This window comes from Staurois parvus, unplaced genomic scaffold (assembly GCF_062004578.1).
Source record: "Staurois parvus isolate SC_StPar_1 unplaced genomic scaffold, SC_StPar_1.0 ptg000715l, whole genome shotgun sequence".
NCBI classification, from domain to species: domain Eukaryota; kingdom Metazoa; phylum Chordata; class Amphibia; order Anura; family Ranidae; genus Staurois; species Staurois parvus.
Window position 1 is genome coordinate 2,842,261 of NW_028318511.1, and position 17,549 is coordinate 2,859,809.

Consider the following 17,549-nt stretch of genomic DNA (forward strand, 5'->3'; position numbering starts at 1 on the left):
AGCCAGGCTCATGATCACAATCACTCTTTGGCTCAATAAGCAGTTCAGGAATATTTTCCTTTTGTTTTTCAATATTTGAGTAACTTGGATGGGGGATAAGGAATTCAGTGGGATACTTCAAAACTCTGTAGAAACAGGAGGAGACACTTTTTACTGCATGAGTAAAGGGATAGACTAAGAGTTATAGCAGAAACTTGAGGAGATTAATCTTTTCTCTGGACAGTCCAAGCAAAGTCCTTTCACTAGGAATTAAATAGACTAAGCTTTCAGGACATTCAACACTGTGTCTCCTTTACACACAGCTAACTCTCTAACAATGGGGGGGGGGGGGGTTGCAACAGCACACAGTCTCTAGGATCTCTCACAACTGTCTGTACTCACAAATGTCTTCAGGCAATTGGCTGCCTCCTTCCAATACTTTCTAGATACTTTCTCCCTGTGATGCCAGACTAGATCCACAGACAACAGGGCCACTCAGTCAGCTCCAGTAGCTTCCAGCAAAAACCGCCTCCCAGCTTGGCCAGCTGGGACCGCAATGAACAGCATACACATGGCAGGTAGGCCTAGAGTGCAATCAGGTGCCCTAGACTGTGATCTCCTCCACGGGGACAAGACAATTCTGTTCCATGTCTAAAACTATTTATACACTTCCCCAGCAACTATCTGTTCACTCTCCCACAGGGATTGGCTGAGACAGTATAAATATTCATGCGACCCATTTGCCTTACTCTGCACCTATGTTCCAGAACCAACCAGAGAGTTCTAGATTGCAGGTGGAACACAGAAACACAGAACAGACCTAAACAATCACAAACAGCCACACTGATTACAGCATAAATGCAGCTTCACTGGATACAGTGAACCAGAACTATATTTTCCTAATGTTAACACCTATCTAGGAGCTACAGAAAGCTGGTCCAACCGCTAGAATTAATTTGCTCTTGCGGGACTATGATCATCATATCTAAGAACTATAATATAACTCATACGTTTCTAGGGTTATCAATGCATGCACATAAAGTAAATATGGCTGCTAAAGGTGAGGTTACCTGTGAGCCTAGAATTTTTGATATTTCATCTTTGTTACTTCACAGCTTGTCTTGATTGACTCCACATAGTCACAATGCTTCCAAACTGGATGAAGGGTAGAGTCAACTTAGCTGAGGATTGATGAACTGAAGCTGTGAGGTCACAAAGATGAGGTGCTTCATTGTTAGAAAGTGCACTCAAGCATAGTGTGTATGTGGGTGTGTATTTGGGGAATATCTAGCCTTTAAAATGACAGAGATAGATTTTTAAGTTTCCATTCTGACCCATAAAGTTCCAAACCTTAATTTTACTCTAGCTTTACTGCTAGGTAGGTATGGAGGTTACTGCTCATAATGGTTCACAATAATAGAGAAAAAAGTTACTATTATAGACTGTGTAGCAGCAATATCTTTGCAGACCCATCAAATGTCATAGACCAGGCCTAAAAGTATCTGATATACCTGAAGTAGTGTCCGACACCTCCAAAGTCAGGCAATTCTAACAAGCAAATCTCCAACACTTCCAGGTATTGAGTTCCCAGATCCCCTTCCCTCTTCCCATTCCACACGTTCTGATTTGCCTATCACTATCATGGGCAGCCTTACTGCTTAATTGGAATGTGTAGGAAGTTGGAAGAAATACTAAAGCCTGCTTGTGATTCAGCCATGCTAAAAGGGTTTGAGGCTGCTACAGGAATGTGCAACTCTAGGCGTTGTCACTTCATACATGAAGTGCAGTTTTTGTCCCTGTCCCTTGGCAGAGTTTCTTTAGGAAGGTTACATACATTATTTTTTGAGAAGCAGTAAAACTCTAAATTATAAGCTGCAAACCATTATCATTAGTTATCTCCATTGCCTGAGAACAAATTCACAGTGAAAAGCTGTTGGAAATTTAGCAGCTATAATACTCAGTAACGTGAACTGCAGCACACTGCAGGCCTTACTTTTATTTGCCATAACATCCTCACAAAAATCTGTGAATCAGAGGAAGTGAAAGTATTTTTTACAAAAAAAAATTTTCATAATAAAGGTTAAAACCAAAACTTTTTTTTTATTTGGATAGAGTAAGGACAGTTTTTTTTTTGGCGATATGTGTCTTATTGGGTAGATTTTCCTTCACTACCTGTCCTGTAGACAAGTGAAATTAAAAAGAAACTTCTACAAAATGAAGAAAATCCAAACTTAAACTTTTGTTAGCAAGAACAAATGTCTCTATTGTAAGATTTCCTTCTATTCCTGTTCTGGTGACAACTCAAAATTGTGGATTTTTCCTTATCGTCAGTCTTAGAGACAATGGTAACTAAGCATGAGCTCAGGCGTGTTCAGACACAAGTCTGAACCTGACTGAGCTATCCCACTGGGAAGCTGTCAAAGCCAACAGCCCATTATAGGCGGTGGCATTCCCAGCCCTGCAGCCACACGTCTGCAAGGAACATGTGCATGTGTGGCTTCAGGTTGTGGAATTCCTCCACTACCTATGATTGGCTGTTGGCTTTGACAGCTTCTAGGCAGGATATCTCAGGTGGGTTTGGACTTGTGTATGAACCCTCCTGAGCTCATCACTGATTGTAACCAGGATATGTGCAGGGGAGTGAAATGTCCTTATGAGAATTACAGACATCAATAAAAGCTTGACAGGCTTTCTAACACCTACTCTATCTAAAATTAAGTAAAGTACTGGCATATAATATACTTTAAATTATTGGAATTTGTTTTTCCTTACCTTTACAAAGTTTGCTATACCAGTAATTATTAAAGGAGAAGTATGGCCAAAGCTTTTTTGGCTATACTTCTGCTATGGATTACAGAAGTGCAGTGCTTAAGCCCACTGTCGGCTGACATCACAGAGCTGGTCCAAACTCTGGAAAGATCCCTACAATATGATTGGGATCTACCTATAAGCCAGACCAGCAGCTGACTCAGCCTCTGCGCTGCTGGAAGACTAAGCAAACTGTTCCCTCCACTCACAAGCCTGGTGCTCCAGTGAGAGCTGGAGGGGCAGAGAAGAGAGGCTGTGACTGATAGTCACCTCCCTCGGCTCAGAGCGGAGGGGCAAAATGAGAGACCAGTGGTCTTTGATTGATCAGTTCTCAGTGCAGAGGCAGCAGGGGACAGATGCAGCATCAGGTCAATGTTGCATTCACCTAGGTGTGCATAATTTTTTGGGGGAAGGAAACCCCATACCTCTTTTTTAAAGTGCTCAATTATGCTTACATTATCCAACTATAATATTGTTTACTAATTTGTTTACTTGTCTACTTCCAACGCAGAAGAAGGTCTGTGGTCTTTGTGGAAACTTTGATGGAAACAGAGAAAATGATTTCACAACATGGAACCAGTGTTTAGTAGAAGATGTGACAGAGTTTAAAAACAGCTGGAAGATATATGCAGACTGTCCAGAGGTGTACACATCCAAGCAACCATGTGCTGTTAACCCGTACAGGATGCCATGGGCACAGCAAATGTGCCGTATTATCATCAGTGATGTGTTTGCAAAATGCCATGCAGAGGTACCAGCCTAAAGTGTTTACATGTGATAGTTACATTAACTGCTTCTGAGCTGCCCTGTAGCAAAAATACTGCTACAGGGCGGCGCAGGTGCGCAAAATCATATATATACATTTAGTATATGTATATACAGTCATGGCCGAAATTGTTGGCACCCTTGATATTTCTCCAGGAAATCATGTATTTCTCACGAAACGTATTGCATTAACACATGTTTTGCTATACACATGTTTATTCCCTTTGTGTGTATTGGGACAAAACAAAAAAAGGGAGGAAAGAAAGCAAATTCGACATAATGTCACACAAACCTCCAAAAATGGGCTGGACAAAAGTATTGGCACCCTTTCACAACTGCGGATAAATAAGAATGTTACAAGCATGTGATGCTCCTGTAAACTCACCTGGGGCAAGTAACAGGTGTGGGCAATATAGAAATCACACCTGAAAGCAGATAAAAAGGAGAGACGTTCACTTAACCTTTGCATTGTGTGTCTGTCTGTGCCACACTAAGCATGGACAACAGAAAGAGGAGACGAGAACTGTCTGAGGACCTGAGAACCAAAATTGTGGCAAAATATCAACAATCTCAAGGTTACAAGTCCATCTCCAGAGAACTAGATTTGCCTTTGTCCACAGTGCGCAACATTATCAAGAAGTTTGCAACCCATGGCACTGTAGCTAATCTCCCTGGTCGTGGACGGATGAGGAAAATTGATGAAAGATTGCAACGCAGAATAGTCCGGATGGTGGATAAGCAGCCCCAAACATGTTCCAAAGACATTCAAGCTGTCCTGCAGGCTCAGGGAGCATCAGTGTCAGCGCGAACTATCCGTCGACATTTAAATGAAATGAAACGCTATGGCAGGAGACCCAGGAGGACCCCACTGCTGACACAGAGACATAAAAAAGCAAGACTACAGTTTGCCAAAATGTACTTGAGTAAGCCAAAAGCCTTCTGGGAAAACGTCTTGTGGACAGATGAGACCAAGATAGAGCTTTTCGGTAAAGCACATCATTCTACTGTTTACCGAAAACGGAATGAGGCCTACAAAGAACAAAACACAGTACCTACGGTAAAATATGGTGGAGGTTCAATGATGTTTTGGGGTTGTTTTGCTGCCTCTGGCACTGGGTGCCTTGACTGTGTGCAAGGCATCATGAAATCTGAGGATTACCAAAGGATTTTGGGTCGCACTGTAGGGCCCAGTGTCAGAAAGCTGGGTTTGCGTCCAAGATCCTGGGTCTTCCAGCAGGACAATGACCCCAAACATACGTCAAAAAGCACTCAGAAATGGATGGCAAAGAAGCGCTGGAGAGTTCTGAAGTGGCCAGCAATGAGCCCAGATCTAAATCCCATTGAACACCTGTGGAGAGATCTTAAAATTGCTGTTGGGAAAAGGTGTCCTTCCAATAAGAGAGACCTGGAGCTGTTTGCAAAGGAAGAGTGGTCCAAAATTCCGGGTGAGAGGTGTCAGAAGCTTATTGATGGTTATAGGAAGCGACTGATTTCAGTTATGTTTTCCAAAGGGTGTGCAACCAAATATTAAGTTAAGGGTGCCAATACTTTTGTCCAGCCCATTTTTGGGGTTTTGTGTGACATTATGTCATATTTGCTTTTCTGCCTCTGTTTTATATTTGTTCCAATACATACAAAGGGAATAAACATGTGTATAGCAAAACATGTGTTAATGCAATACCTTTTTTGTGTGAAATACTTGATTTTCAGGAAAAATATCAAGGGTGCCAACAATTTCGGCCATGACTGTATATATATATATATATATATATATATATATATATATATATATATATTCCATGTAGCAGTGAAGTGTTGACTTCTCCTAGGATGGGAAGTGTTGACATTAAGAAGAAAACAAACAGCTGTAAAGGACAGACTGTATTCAGTCGATAATTATAAATACCCAAGCAGAGTAGCCTATTGAAAATAACACACAAAACTTTATTAGTATCTAATCAAAGATTAACATAAGAACATTACTCTGGCAAGGGGGACAAACAAACACCAGTCATATACAATTTAAAAAAAAAAGTTGTATGCTGATGGTCAATATTATGCATCAAAATGGCCCGAGGAGCCATATGTGCTCCAACGCACATCATTGAATGGATAACTAATTCAAAATATGCTCTCTAAATCGCAAACAATAACAGTGATAAATAGGCCAGCATCATGCAGACATCATGTAGATAAGGTATGATGGAGGGTAACCAGTGAAAAGCTTAACTGAAATATATTTACATCGAGCAAGACCATTAGTCCTGCTAGATAGCGGCTGAAATTCTAAACATAGCAGATCGTAATGTTTCACTCAATAGAGGGTAAATCATATGTTGGCCTGTAATCCGCCTGCAATTACAAAAAATATATAGCCATCATGAAAACGCCTGTACTGGATTGCTCAAACTGTGTTGCAATAAAGGCGTAGGTGTGGGCAATATGAACTCAGCAGGAGTCTCCCGTTTACGGTAGCCTTCTCCAATCACAAAATATGGGACATCACAAGGAGAAAACAGATAAAGTGACATTAAGTAACCGTGTGGACCGTTTAATATGACACTTGTAAAAGTTGTATATTGATGGAAACTCAGAAACTGCCAAAGCAGTATTATGATCATAAATGTCCACTTAATTTAAGGTAGGGTAACAGCTCATTCAGGAAAGGACAAACATTTATATAAGGAGGAAGTCCAGTGCAGTTAAAGACAGACAGAATAATGGTGGCTTGAACATGACCGAATATGGTGGTATAATTGAGTTAGTCACTTACTGTTACCTGCCATGTACCTTTTCTCCAGTATCGGTACTTCACTTTCTGAAATAGGGCTGTTTCTATTTCCTCATGTTGCTACTGTTAGTATGCCTCCATAGTGCTCAGGAGAATGTCGGCTACTCCAATGTGATGTACGGCACATATTGGCTTCCATCCAACCATATTAAATCCATCATGGAGACACTTGCGTGCATCATTTCCCGGACATGATGACATCACTACGTTGACGTGTTTCCTCCGTCTTCATCAGAACTAGACTTGACTAGACTTCTGGCTCCTTAATGTTCTCATATTAATCCTTGATTATATACTAATAACATTTTGTATATTATTTTTAAATAGGCTACTCTGCTTGGGTATGTATAATTACTGACTATATACAGTCTGTCCTTTACAGCTGTTTGTTTTCTTCGGTTTAAACCTGCACCAATATTTATGATGAGACAGAGAGCTAATAATTAGGCTTACTTGCCTATTTTTGTGGTACACAATTAAGTGTTGACATTAGCCCAGGACCCCGGGCGGCCAGCAGTCTCTGATAGGAGGATTAGCCTGTACAGTTCCTGTATACACACTGGCACACAGGATCCTCCAGTTGTAACAGGGAGCCAGCTAGTGACTGAATAGGGCGGGTGTGTCCAGCACTGGCTCTGCCTTCTTCTGCACAGCTGGAGCCAATCAATAGGCAGGAGGGTTAACCCTATGTGAGTAGGATGACTGGGGCCCGATGAGTATGAAAGGGAAGCAGTGTAGTGCTGAAATGCTGCCTGTTCTCACTGACAGCTGCAGCTTGGACTCCAAACCCTGGCAGGAGCCATCAAAGGTGAGCCAAGCCTAGGGGGGCAGACAATGGTTGAGGTGAAGGGAGCGGATGCTGATTAATGGTGTGGGACATCGCCACATCATTAATGATCCTTCAGCTGTGGGGAGGGGTGGCAGAGGGGGAGGAAGAAAGGACAGAGGAAGATGCTAACTGTCTGAGACTAATGTAGCAGCTGAGCTGCCACTCCTTCCAGTATTCCTCTCAGACGCAGTCCCTTACTGCAAGCCGGCAGGCAGCTGCTGATCACTGTGGAGTTCTGTAACTCTCTTTTTTTCTCCTCTGTCTGATTGGTTAATAAAGTTATTTGGCTAATATATTTTGTTGTTAATATTGGTGCTGGTGGCATCTTATGACACTTATTTTTGCAAATTAAAAGAAATTTAGCAGTTTCATGTTTTTCTGATTTAATATTTTCTACTGTTTTTAAAAAAAAGTTTTGTTTTTTTATGAGGTTAGGGGCACAAGTAGCTGGCCTTGCCTAGGGCACAAAATAGTCTAGCACTGGCCCTGTTCATCAAACATAAAGAGAAGTAAAATAAAACTTAATTTCAGGAGCTCATAGTCAGTATAATTTTTTTTTTAAAGGTGTTTTGCCACTACAGGGTACAATTTGCTACCACACTAGGATACAGGTTCCTATTAGGGGTATTGTTGACCCACTGATCAGAAGAAAATATACATAACATATTTATATTTGGATATATGTTTTACTTTTGATGTCTTTGTGTCCCAGGTTAACCCTCTAAGATTTTACGAAGCTTGTGTCCAAGACACCTGTGCTTGTGACACTGGAGGAGATTGTAATTGTTATTGCACAGCCATTGCCACGTATGCACAAAAATGTAGTGAAGCCTGTGTGTGTATAGAATGGAGATCTCCAACTGTCTGCCGTGAGTAGAGCTGTGAAAAAAAGGGGACCTAAGTGATCATATTTTAATGAATTACAAGAAGTGATGCAGAGAACTTCCTGCCAAGGGTGCAAATGCATGGAGCACATACACTGTTCCACCTACTTTGTATGCTGTAGTCTGTTGAGAATTAAGTAGTATTAAGCCCCGGAAGCAAAAATGTAATATATTGCAGCTTACCAATTTTTAAATTTGGTGGTTCCATTTGTTTTCTTTTTTTAGGCTTTTTTTCTTTATTTTTACCAGATTATCCAGTCAGTAAGTCTATTTTTTTTCACATTCTTCAACAGACCAAGCTGTTCAAAAATAGTGGCAGTTGTAGCAGCTCCTGCAGAGATTGAGCTATTATACAGAACTGATATAATGTTGTAGAGACAGAACTCTTTTGTTTACCTTCGGTGATCTGTAAAAGGTTTCACTCCAGTTCTGCATAGTATTTCCTTCTCTGGCAGAGGAGAGCATAGAAATATCCAAACACCAATACTAAATTCCATTTTGAGGTCAAATGCAGTATTTTCTATGCAGTATGAATCAGTAGATTACATTTGAACAGCACATGACATAGCCTATTTTTTGCCCCATTTGCACAGAACAAATGTAAATGAACTTTCACTGAGTAAATGGCTATGCAAATTCTTTATAAGTCAACCACTTAGTTTACTGTGCAGATGTACCCTTCATATTTCCTCTGTTGGTCAAATTACTTCAGCCTATAGTGATATGCTACTTTCTTACAAATTTCTTGTAACTTTTTAAAGTGAGGGAATATTACAGTCACCCCACAAGAGGCGCCAGATAAAACATGACTTTTCACACATATTACAAACATTATGGATATTATTAGTAACATTTGTGTGAGAAGTTTGCACAGATTGTTTTTTAAAAATAGCCCCCTTTAACCTGTTCCTGCCGACGTGGCGCATATATGTGGCCTCTCAGGTGGGCTTTAATGCAAAGAAGATGCATATATGAGGCCAACAATAAACATCTTTCTGTGCTGAGAGTGCGCTCCCTGCGCGTTCCAAGCACAGACACCGGCTGGAACCAGAAAACTCCCTAAGCATACTAGCGATTGGGAGCTTTCTGATCATGTGACTATTGTGACAACCAATCGCAGTGGTGACATGACCTAAATGCCCACCTGCATTTAAAATTTCTTAAAGGGCCAGGTGGGAAGGAGTTAAGTAAACCCAAAAAAAAGCTAAATCTGATTGATTAATTTCAGTTTATACTGAACAGTTCAGCTGGCTTCATGACCAGACTGGTTTCCATCCATACCATCTTTTATATGAACTGTGAGTGATATTTGAAAGGGTTAATGCAACTTAGTCTACTATGCAGTGCTGGTAATTTTATTTTAAGTAATTTAGATGTATAACTCATTTTTATGCATTGGGCGTCTCTGTAGTCTGTATGTGCAATAAAGATTTACAGCAAAGTAGATTGAAATGTAATTTAATTGTTTTTTTTTCAAACTTATATATTTTCCACTTCAGCTTTGTTCTGTGAGGGGTACAATATAAAGAACTGCCAATGGCACTACAAGGTTTGTGGTGCAAGTTGCTTGAAAACCTGCAGAAACCCCAATGGCATATGTGTGGCTGATCTCAAAGGTTTAGAAGGTAAGATAACTTACAATATAATCTTATGGCCTTTTTACCAAACGGAACTATAACCTGTAGACTAGTCACAAGCTTGGTCATTCAACAATTAGCTGAGAAATTGTAGCATATGTGCTTCCTCTTTGGTTTTGTGATTTTCTTTTTATTATTTCTAAAATAATTCTGGAAATAAATTTTTTTAGATATTGATTTGATACACTTTCACTAGATTCTTTTTTTTAAATAGAGTCATAAAGGGTTTAAATCCCTGTCAGAGTTTGCATGCTATGGATTGGTTGGGATGGTTTATCCTGGGATGGTAACTCTCCTAATCCAGCAGTTAGCATCCCTACATACAGTATCTCACAGAAGTGAGTATACCCCTCACATTTTTGTAAATATTTTGTTATATCTTTTCATGTGACAACACTGAAGAAATTACACTTTGCTGCAATGTAAAGTAGTGAGTGTACAGCTTGTATAACATTATAAATTTGCTGTCCCCTCAAAATAACTCAATACACAGCCATTATTGTCTAAACCGCTGGCGACAAAAGTGAGAACACCCCTAAGTGAAAATGTCCAAATTGGGCCCAAAATCTCAAAATGTCAAAAATTTGTGTGGCCACCATAATTTTCCAGCACTGCCTTAACCCTCTTGGGCATGGAGATCACCAGAGCTTCACAGGTTGCCAATGGAGTCCTCTTCCACTCCTTCATGATGATATCACGGAGCTGATGGATGTTAGAGACCTTGTGCTCCTCCACCCTTCATTTGAGGATGCCCCACAGATGCTTAATAGGGTTGAGGTCTGGAACCATGCTTGGCCAGTCCATCATCTTTACCCTCAGCTTCTTTAGCAAGGCAGTGGTTGTCTTGGAGGTGTGTTTGGGATCGTTATCATGTTGGAATACTGCCCCGTGGTCCAGTCTCTGAAGGGAGGGGATCATGCTCTGCTTCAGTATGTCACAGTACATGTTGACATCCATGGTTCCCTCAATGAACTGTAGCTCCCCAGTGCCGGCAGCACTCATGCAGCCCAAGACCATGACACTACCACCACCATGTTTGACTGTAGGCAAGACACACTTGTCTTTGTACTCCTCACCTGGTTGCCACCACACACGCTTGAGGCCATCTGAACCAAATAAGTTTATCTTGGTCTCATCAGACCACAGGACATGGTTCCAGTAATCCATGTCCTTAGTCTGCTTGTCTTCAACAAACTGCGGGCCTTCTTGTGCATCATGTTTAGAAGAGGCTTCCTTCAACAGCCATGCAGACAAATTTGATGCAGTGTGCGGTGTATGGTCTGAGCACTGACAAGCTGACCCCCTACGCCTTCAACCTCTGCAGCAATGCTGGCAGCACTCATACGTCTATTTCCCAAACACAACCTATGGATATGACGCTGAGCATGTGCACTCAACTTCTTTGGTTGACCATGGCAAGGCCTGTTCTGAGTGGAACCTGTCCTGTTAAACCGCTGTATGGTCTTGGCCACTGTGCTGCAGCTCAGTTTCAGGGTCTTGGCAATCTTGCTACAGCCTAGGCCATCTTTATGTAAAGCAACAATTCTTTTTTTCAGATCCTCAGAGAGTTCTTTGCCATGAGGTGCCATGTTGAACTTCCAGTGACCAGTATGAGAGTGAGAGCGATAACACCAAATTTAACACACCTGCTCCCCATTCACACTTGAGACCTTGTAACACTAATGAGTCACATGACACTGCGGAGGGAAAATGGCTAATTGGGCCCAATTTCGACATTTCACTTTCGTTGCCAGCGGTTTAGACATTAATGGCAATGTGTAATTTCTTCAGTGCTGTCACATGAAAAGATATAATGTGAGGGGTGTACTCACTTCTGTGAGATACTGTAGATTCACACAGGAAGGTCCTAGTTTGAGTCCATTCTCTTCTTGGCTCTTGGCTGGCTTAGTGTAAACCAATACTTTTATCCTTTGGTCTAGCACTCCTTTCATTGGTGCATTTTTTTCCCCAGAAAGTCTGCATCAGGGCTATCGTCCTATCTCAGGGCTCACCCCTTCACAGCTGCAGTGCTGGCTTGCAAAACTTAAATTTACAAGAGGCCTCTCATACACAGTAGCTCCAGGCGATAAGTCATAAGGTTATACAGCATCACACAAGAAGAGACACCCATTTATTCTGACCTGCAACAGTGGAAAACCTTTAGCAAGCCAACATACTAATGTCTAGTCAGTTTCATCTGCAAAGTAACGTAAGACTTTACTCAAGAGGAGCATTATTTTTGCAGATATCTTATTTTCAGAGATTATTTTTTCATCAAAGTGGTTGCCTAAGCCGGCCATAGATGGAGCAATTTTCTTTCCTGCAACCAGCCTGTATTTCTCTTGAGGTTACCTGTGGGTTTTCCTTTGTATCCTGAACGATTCTGCTGACAGTTGTGGCTGCAATCTTTCTTGGTCTACCTGCCCATGGCTCAGTAACTAGCCAGCTCAGTGCATCCACATGAGAACTAACAAACTCACTTACTATTTATACACAGACACTAATTGCAATTTAAAAAGTCACAGATGTAGGAAATCAACCTTTAATTGCGATTTTGACCTGTATGTTTCTGTACCAAGGCCAAACATTTCAGGGTATGTAAACTTTTGATCATGGCCATTTGGTTGATTTCTGTTATCATTATGATTTAAAAAGGAGCCAAACAACGATGTGATAATAAATGGCTTCATATTATCACTATCCTGAAATAAAAGATATTTTTTTTGGCATACGAGTCATATTTTCAATATAAATGCCACAATTTCATGATTTCTGCCAGGGTATGCAAACTATTGAGCAGAACTGTATAGCATTCTACGCCAACACAAGTACAAACAGCATTTTTTGTTATGTAAGGAAAAAAAGGGGCTATGCTTAACCATTAAAAAAAAAAAATCACACCAACACAAAAAGAAAAGTAAAACCAAACATTTCAGAGTGAACCAACTAGCCCCACCCCACTCCATACCATCGTACTAGCATCAGTGCTTTACTGCCTCCCAGTACAGCAAAAGAGCAAATTTATGGAGTAGGCCAACGGTAAGCATGTCCTACACGTTATACTAATTCTACCCCTCAAGGGCATTCCTCTACCGTGTCTGATGACTCTACCTATCTACATATTTTTGGACATACCCTATCCTCATAGATCATCTCATATAAGGGAACATTAAAATTAACCATTTTTTTCCAGGTAGCCAAGCCAATTTAACACAATCAGTTCAAGTACATAAAAAAAAATAGTAATCTCAAAAATGTTTTTATAGCATTATCCATAATATCATCTTGGATTACCCCCAAACGGCCAACTATAAGCCTACATTTATTTGGAAGATCAAAAGTGTCAGCTATAAACTGAGTAACTTGTGACCAGAGTAGTCAAACCTTACTACAGTCCCACACCATAGGAAGAAAGGATCTCTCAGCTGCTAAACACTTATGACAGGTTTCAGTGTCTCCTTTTTCCATCATGAATAAATACAATGGTGTAGAATACATGTAGCTGTATCATTTTATCCTTGGAGGAGATAACAGTATCCACATATGAACTGAGTACCTCCGACCACATCTCTTCCATCAGGTCTGATATAAGTGCACCCCACCATTCCATCCTGAATCTTTATTGATTCCATCATAATGGGTAGGGAATTAGTTACATCTCTTTCCTATTATGAACAGGACCTCTTGAACTGAATTTGATGACTACATAGCCATTTTCATAATATTCTGGTAACCACTTCAATTTATAGTTTATAGTTAAAATAGCTGCATTCCATCATTTTCCTTGCTATTTAATTAAACAAAATGGAAAAAATCAAGCTCACACTGAAGTACAGGCATATTATTTGCTAGACTTGTCAGTTATTTGTTATTTTGCTTCCTTCTTATATCTGCTTTATCTGATCTAATACAGGATGCTATCCTAATTGTCCAGATGAACGGCCCTACTTTAATGAAGATGAAATGCAATGTGTGGCTACCTGTGGCTGTCTAGACAATACACATTACTATTACAATCTGGGAGAGAATGTTGAATCCTGCAATTTCTGTGAAAAATGGTAAATTTTTGTTTTTAACCCTTTGCTGTTTTTTCCTTTATGTAAGGCAAATATATCAATATTTCCTTTTCAAAGCGCCCCTTGCATGTACATGCATGGTTGACTTCTTTTGTAACCCCCCTTCATATTAAATGCTGAATGGAAAAAATAAATAAATAATAATAAAAATATATATATATATATATATATATATATATATAATTCATTGTAAGAAATTAGTAAAATATACTTATCATATGGAAACCTTGGTTTCCAGCAAGCTTATCTAAGCAAGGGTGGCATCAATGGCCCTTCTCCAAGGATCCTCAAAAAAGGTTGAGGTGCCCAAGTCACTACTACACAGAGCTGAAATGATTGAGGTATCTGGGCTCCTCAACTATACCCATACCCAAGGTGAGGCCCAGCAATATCATCCTCTCCTACACCTATTTTAACACCTCTTGTCTGCACAGGAATTGCTTTTCTCCCAATACAAGTAAATGGTAATCCAAAAGCAAGTTAAAGGGAATTCACTTGTAGATCAAATGCACCTATCAATAAAGTGTTAGATGCTCACAGCCCAGTCTCTCTTTCCTGCCCTCACTGTTTGCAGGACCCCACAGGAGAGTGTAATCCTTTCATGGAATAAACTGCGTTACACTCATCTCAGCTTGCTTGATAATTCAATGTCCAGACAGGGATCTTGTTTTTCTAACTTCTTTTTATTGAACGGTTATAACAGCTCCACATAGTCTAAATGATGGTAGAGTGTTACAAGGGTCCAATCTCTCTTCCACTATATTCAAAAATACTTTGTCACTGGTGATCTAATCTAGTTCCCTTAGCCATAGGCTACACTCAAAGACATCCTACTGTTATAGAATTGATTCGGTCCAAAATTGGGGCCTGCTGAAGTGAAACATGTTGCCTACTTACTACTAAAGCTGGAGCTCACCATGGTCCTCACTGTTCCCTTGCAGTATATATGCCCAGCAAGAGGGAAATCAAGACTGGCTGGGGACAAGTTAAACAGTGCTGAGACCCACCCTAAAAGGGAAACTACCCCTTCTGGAATGCTTGTTAGATAATTCCACACGTTTATGCTCCACCTTTGTGTACACATTAGCGTACAATGCCTACACAGTCTATGAGCATACCATTTTCTTTTATGTGAATAATTGATGCACAAGGCATATACGCATATCCTTTAAGGTCTGTTCACACCATGTCAGTGCAAAACATTTTGTACATTGTGAATGGCACCCCAACACGCCTCCAAAATGCATGTGCACTGCAGCACAGAACAACCCCTGGTGTCCTGTGCCTTAAATGCAATAAAATGTAAACAGCACTTAATAGGGTTGATTTACTAAAGGCAAATAGGCGGTTCACATTGCAATGGAAGTTAAACTTTGAAAGGGAATTTTCTGCGGAGCTTAGTAAATGTGGTGAAACTCTGCTGACTTTCATCATCCAATCATGTACAAACAAAAATGCTGTTTTTTGCACATGACTGGGTATTCTTACAAAGTGAGGTGTACCACATTTATTATAGGAGAAGTAACTTCAAAGCTCTTTTGGCTGTACTTCTCCTGTGGATCACAGGAGTGCAGTTCGTTCTGCGCTACTGTTATCCATTTTTAGCTGACAGCAGGCTGAGGCTGACATCACTCAGCCGGTCCAAGCTGAGGAAAGATCCCAACTTTAAAGCTGGGATCCACCCCAGGCTCAGAAGCGGCACCTGGCTCAGCCTCTCAGCAACCCAGCCAAAGCCAGCTGCTCCCTCCCCCTACACAGCCCAGTGCTCCAGTGAGTTTGAGAGGGGCAGAGCGGCTGTGAGAACTCAGTGATCATGTGGTCGCTGAGTTCTCACCCTTAGAGCTGGCGGGGAACAAATGCAGCTTTGGACCGATGTTGCATCCACCTTGGTAAGTATGAAAAAAAAATCCCATACTTCTCTTTTAAGCTCTGGAGAAGATTTTCTTGCAAAGTGCAACTTCCCTTGCAAAGTGAATAGCCTATATTCCATTAGTAAACCAATCCTAAGTGTCCTATTCCCATTTCAGCTATGCTGAATAAAGTCTCTGGTTTATAGAACTCATTAAGCCTGATTTACTAAGACCCATTCACAGCAAGCTGCCGCACATACATTTTCATGCATTGATGCATGTTGCATTAAGCAGCCTATTCAAAATGGCCTAATTTTCTCTGCTGCAGTTCCTTAACACTTACCGGTTTTCTCTCATATCCAGTCTGTGACTGGACAGTGAAAAGAAAAGCAGCAGACGGATATGCTCTTTTCTATTACAATATACTCTCGTCTCAGCAGGGCAACTGATTGGCTTTTTGTGTTGGCTCTTTCTCCCTGAATCAGAGTTCTGCTGTTCAGGGCCTGTAAGAGACTGATAGAGAGCCAAATTCAGTTACCTACACTACTTGCATTTAAAAAATACATTTAAGGATATATTAATGAATACAGAGCTGCACTAATGTGTGGCTTTTATTTGCCATTAATTCAGCTTTGAACCCTTTACTACCACCAACATTATGTTATACATCAGTGGCAGGGTGATGTTTATACGCTCTCCATAAGCTGACTGTCAGCTTTCTGATTAAAGTGATCGGTAACTGAGCCGCTGTACAACTAGAGTTTGCTTTCTGTGACCCACTGACTTTTCCATCGCATGCTACCTTCCCCTCATTTTTCCTGGGCTCCGCTGTACCACCTGCAGGTCCAGGAACCACATGGCGGGTGTTGCCAAGTGGACGAGAAGGATACCAGTGAACATTCATTCACTGATCTCCACTAGCAGAAAAGAACTGGGAAATGACAGTATAAGGTCACTTCCAGTTTGTGTTGTCACCTTTCCTGACTGCTGTGGCCTGCGAAGAAGCTAATGGAGCACAATCTGCACTCCGTTAGCGTTAATGGATGGCAAGGTGAGACTAAAAGTCCCCTGATGTCTCATTAAAGAGAACCTGTCACAAAGATTTTATATCACATAAGGGGACATTTTTTCCTTCATATGATATAAAGTTTTAGTGAAAAAGTGTAAAAAAGTAAAAAAAAAATAAGAAACCTCCCCCCTCCAAAAAATGTTTAGCCCACCCCCACCTATGTGCACACACTAACATAAAAACACCCATCGGGGAACCTACATATGAAAATGTCACTTGTGCTACACTTGCTACATATCAACACTCAAATCAGAGTGAAGCAATAATTCTGGGGCAATTATTCATGTGTAACTCTATACTAATAAACTGTAGGGGCATGTAAAATAGCACCTATGGAAAATATAAGGTACTGGAGTTTGTCAGCATTTTAAAGTTTAACATGTAGGGTATCTGTTTACTTGGCACAACCTCATATTTTGTTTTATAAAAAAAAAAATAGGTAATATATTGCCCTAAAAATAACTTTAGTGTATTTTTTAACTAAAAAATTGCATTTGATAAGTGGTTCACAAATAGCATGTGATAAAAAAAATTGGATCTACCACTATTTTATTCTCCAAGGGGCCTGCTTTTAGAAAATATATAATGTTTGGGGGTTTCAAATAATTTTCAAGTCTAAGATTATTTTTTAAACATGTTGCTGAAGAATCAGAAAAACAAATTGCAAGTGGCAAGTGCAAGTGGCAAAGAGACCAGGTCCCTACACAATCATTGAATGTGTGAATCAGTGAATATACTATAGTCTGAATATAGCTACGATAGCTCACACCAGAAATCAATACACAGAAATGATTTCATTCCAACATAACTTTTTCATACTTCCAATTAGATTTCAGATTTGAGAGAAACTAATTATGATTG

General features: G+C 40.4%; 1 protein-coding gene across 1 annotated transcript in view; it reads left to right on the plus strand.

The window, feature by feature from the left end:
* LOC149445616 (mucin-5AC-like) overlaps positions 1-17,549 on the plus strand; it is a 156,850-nt gene that overhangs the window by 120,393 nt on the left and 18,908 nt on the right. Inside the window, exons 25-28 of the mRNA XM_089653502.1 lie at positions 3,299-3,538; positions 7,885-8,041; positions 9,556-9,681; positions 13,607-13,751. Coding sequence (XP_089509628.1) covers positions 3,299-3,538; positions 7,885-8,041; positions 9,556-9,681; positions 13,607-13,751 — 668 coding nt within the window. The remainder of the gene's footprint in view (positions 1-3,298; positions 3,539-7,884; positions 8,042-9,555; positions 9,682-13,606; positions 13,752-17,549) is intronic.